The sequence below is a fragment of the Etheostoma spectabile genome, chromosome 23 (genome assembly GCF_008692095.1).
Source record: "Etheostoma spectabile isolate EspeVRDwgs_2016 chromosome 23, UIUC_Espe_1.0, whole genome shotgun sequence".
NCBI lineage: Eukaryota > Metazoa > Chordata > Actinopteri > Perciformes > Percidae > Etheostoma > Etheostoma spectabile.
Genome location: NC_045755.1, coordinates 15,738,468 through 15,741,712, shown reverse-complemented (window position 1 = coordinate 15,741,712; position 3,245 = coordinate 15,738,468). Strand labels below are relative to the sequence as shown.

Genomic DNA, 3,245 nt, shown 5'->3' with positions numbered 1-3,245 from the left:
TGCTTAGAGCACCATCAGTACACTGACAATCAATGCTTAGAGCACCATCAGTACATTGACAATCAGTATACTGATAAACCTTCTGTTGATCGACTTACCAAATATTTGTTTCAGATTGTGATGATCCACATTAAACACGGTTTCTTTATCAAAGTCATACAATTCAGCATTTCTGCAATCAGTTCCACTCACATGTTTTAGTGCCAAAGCGATGCCTTACGCTATCTTAAATAAATGAATTCAGCTCAGAGAGGTAACAGATCTTTAACTTAAGAAAAGAGAGCATTAGTGTCAGATTGATACTCAATACTGGTAAAAATTGAGGTACCCTAAAAATGTATTTTCAGGCGATACACAACAACTCATCCTGCCCAAAAAAGCAGTTTGGAAGGCTACACCGATTCGGAAAAAGATAACGGCACAACTCTTTTCCTAAATATGTTAATATGTGCAAGATATGTGAAAGAGATCACACTCTAACCACTACATGTGCCTTTCTGCCACTATAATAAATAAAATACCCTCAGTATGTAACCCAGGCAGTAAATGTGTCATGTTAACCTTTTTGCAGGGTCATAATAATAATACACTATTAGAGACACCGCAACTCCTTATCATCCTGTCATCTTTCACATACATGTAAATCTGCATCCCAGTAACACTTCAGATTCCTGCGAGCACTGACGCGACAATACATTGAAAAGACAAAATTCCTCTATACACTCACAATCCACCTTTCACAGGAATAAAACACAAATAATCAAATAAGTCTTTGTCCTCTTGATGTCTTTAATTAAAATGCTGAGTGGTTGCCATCCTGTCTTCCTAACAGCATTATGAAAGAGCTCCACGCACTCAGCTCAAGGTCATTCATTTCAAAAGAAGCTCTTCCAGTCCCTCTTCATCATCCACACACTGCATCAACAATAAAGTGGCTCACTTAATAAATAACATAAAGCGCTAGCTGCCCTGTCTCACCAATTCCTGAAGGCGCAGTAGAGCAGGGAGGAGATTGGCATCGGTGTCTCTCAGAAGCTCAGCTTTTTCCATGACCTGAAAAATGTACGTGCACATTTGAGCTTATTTTGTAACATCTATAATTATTAAACTAAAAAGGTAGCGGAGGGCTGTTCTATCAGCACATTGCTGTTTTATATGCTTTGAGCACACTTTCAAATATTATCTAATGATGAAGCCAAAATACTAGATTAAACCTCATGTGCTGGCAGGAAATCCCCAATTTGCATCTGGTGCTTTGTTTAGCATATATCTGCATATGTTATCACTACTAATCGTATTATCATACAAACATTTAAGTGACACATCCAAATAATAAAAAATGTGCCATGGAGGAGGGATTTTGTGACTTTCTGGTTGGGCGTCAAGTGCACGGTTCTCACAATGTATCGCGTCTGCTTGGCAGGAGCCTGGGAGCACTGCTGTCTGTAGACGCGTACAAAGTCAGACAGGGAGGCGCTGCGGGGGAGCAGCGAGGTGGCGGCGCAGCCAAAGAAGGCCAGCAGAACTTGTTCGAACAGCAACGCAACAGAAACACATTCGACACAACTGACTGTGGCGTGAGGCAGCTGCAAAGAGGAGGAATGATACAAGACAATCAGTTGGGTAATTGGGTTAAATACACATCTTCACATGGTACTGATTCTCTCCTTCAATCTGTCCGTGATGAAATTACAATAGAGTATTTAAATGGTCAGAGTTCCCCTCTGCTTTAATTTGGTGTAACTGATTAGTCACTTTACGAATACGTTGATTAAAATACAAAGTAATTGGCAACTATTTTTTTTATAATTAATCAATCATTTCAGCCACTTTTCAAGCAAAAGACACCAAACCGTTATTTTGGGGTCTGGGAAATTTCTAGGAGGAGCTTCTTTTTACTATTTTTTGACATGTTATCCATATTCTTTCCATAAATTTGAATCAAAAAGGGCAACATAAGCCATACGCACCCATTTAAAGAATGCACACAAAGCTTTGTGTGCAGTGAGAAGGACATTTTTATCGAAATGAAAAATAACTTATTAAAGTAACTGAAATGTTTGGTACTTTAAATAAAATGTAATATTTCTAAGGACTAAGCACTCCGCCAGCGGTCTGAAGGAGGCTTTGCATGATTTAAGTTCCAGTATGTGTTTAGGGTTTATATGAGCTTAAAGTAGTCAGTGAGTCAAACTCTTTCATGTTAAGCACACAGTGAAACAAACCTGATTAAAAGTTTGTCCTGTAACAAACCTGTGCTGTCCGTCTGCAGTGATAACTAATTTGGACCCGCACAAACAAACACCATTCAGCCACAGATGTTCCTGAACTGATGGTCTTAGATGATTGATGACTGATAGGATTGCCAAACTTATCTCCACAGTGCTGCGGAGAAAGTTCTGGCTACACCACAGATACATTCTGGGATAGAAGAAAACAAAACGCTCTGGGTTGCTCCAATCACAATCGTCTTGGGCGGCTCTAAATTTCGGACACAGCAAGGGTGTCTCTGCAAAATAGACTTCGGAAATGGAACTTGTTTTGGTGGAACATTTTCACCCCTCAAAAGAAAACACCACATACAATATTAAATCAAGCTAACTGTTCACATAATACAGTAATGTGAGCCATATAAATAAGCTGGATACATGGTTAAGTGTAATTTGCTCTTACCAGTGTATCGCCGTGTGCACTTCGTCCATAGCAATTCCCCCAATTGGTGCCTAAACGCCCCAAAACGCCCCCAAATTTCTTGAAAATCTTTACAATTATTTCCCAAAAGAACTAGGCAGGCCTGCGTTGTTGCGCAAATGCCCAAATTTTCAGCATGTGGCTTGCTAGCTCTAAGTTTGTTGTGGTCTGCCATAGTGAAGTTTATTTTTTTGAACGGCACATACAGAGAGCAGACATCCGGCAAGTGGCTTAGCTGTATCCGGAAAAGGTACCTCCACTGATCCAGACTAGTGAACTGACAACAAATGTCTCTCACCTCAAGTTCCTTCAGTAAAACATGCATGACATGACTCTTCCCTGAAGCCCGATGACCATAGATGAAGATTGAGGGGTAGCTGTACTGGTGTGGCTGTAAGAACAAAATTCAGTACATTTCTACTCAATACAATTGTGACACTACATTACGATCACTAATAATAATAATAATAATAATAATAGTAGTAATAGTAATAGCTGGGGCTGTAACAAGGTTTATTTATAATTATAATCAGAATCAGCTTTATTTGCCAGGT

At 39.4% G+C, this 3,245-nt stretch overlaps 1 protein-coding gene across 3 annotated transcripts in view; it reads right to left on the bottom strand.

The window, feature by feature from the left end:
- orc5 (origin recognition complex, subunit 5) overlaps nt 1–3,245 on the bottom strand; it is a 9,401-nt gene that overhangs the window by 5,269 nt on the left and 887 nt on the right. For all 3 annotated transcript variants that reach the window (XM_032505530.1, XM_032505532.1, XM_032505529.1), the window contains exons 3-5: nt 2,990–3,082; nt 1,401–1,586; nt 979–1,053 (exon numbers count right to left, since the gene is read on the bottom strand). In XM_032505530.1, the coding sequence (XP_032361421.1) occupies nt 979–1,053; nt 1,401–1,586; nt 2,990–3,082 (354 nt within the window). The remainder of the gene's footprint in view (nt 1–978; nt 1,054–1,400; nt 1,587–2,989; nt 3,083–3,245) is intronic.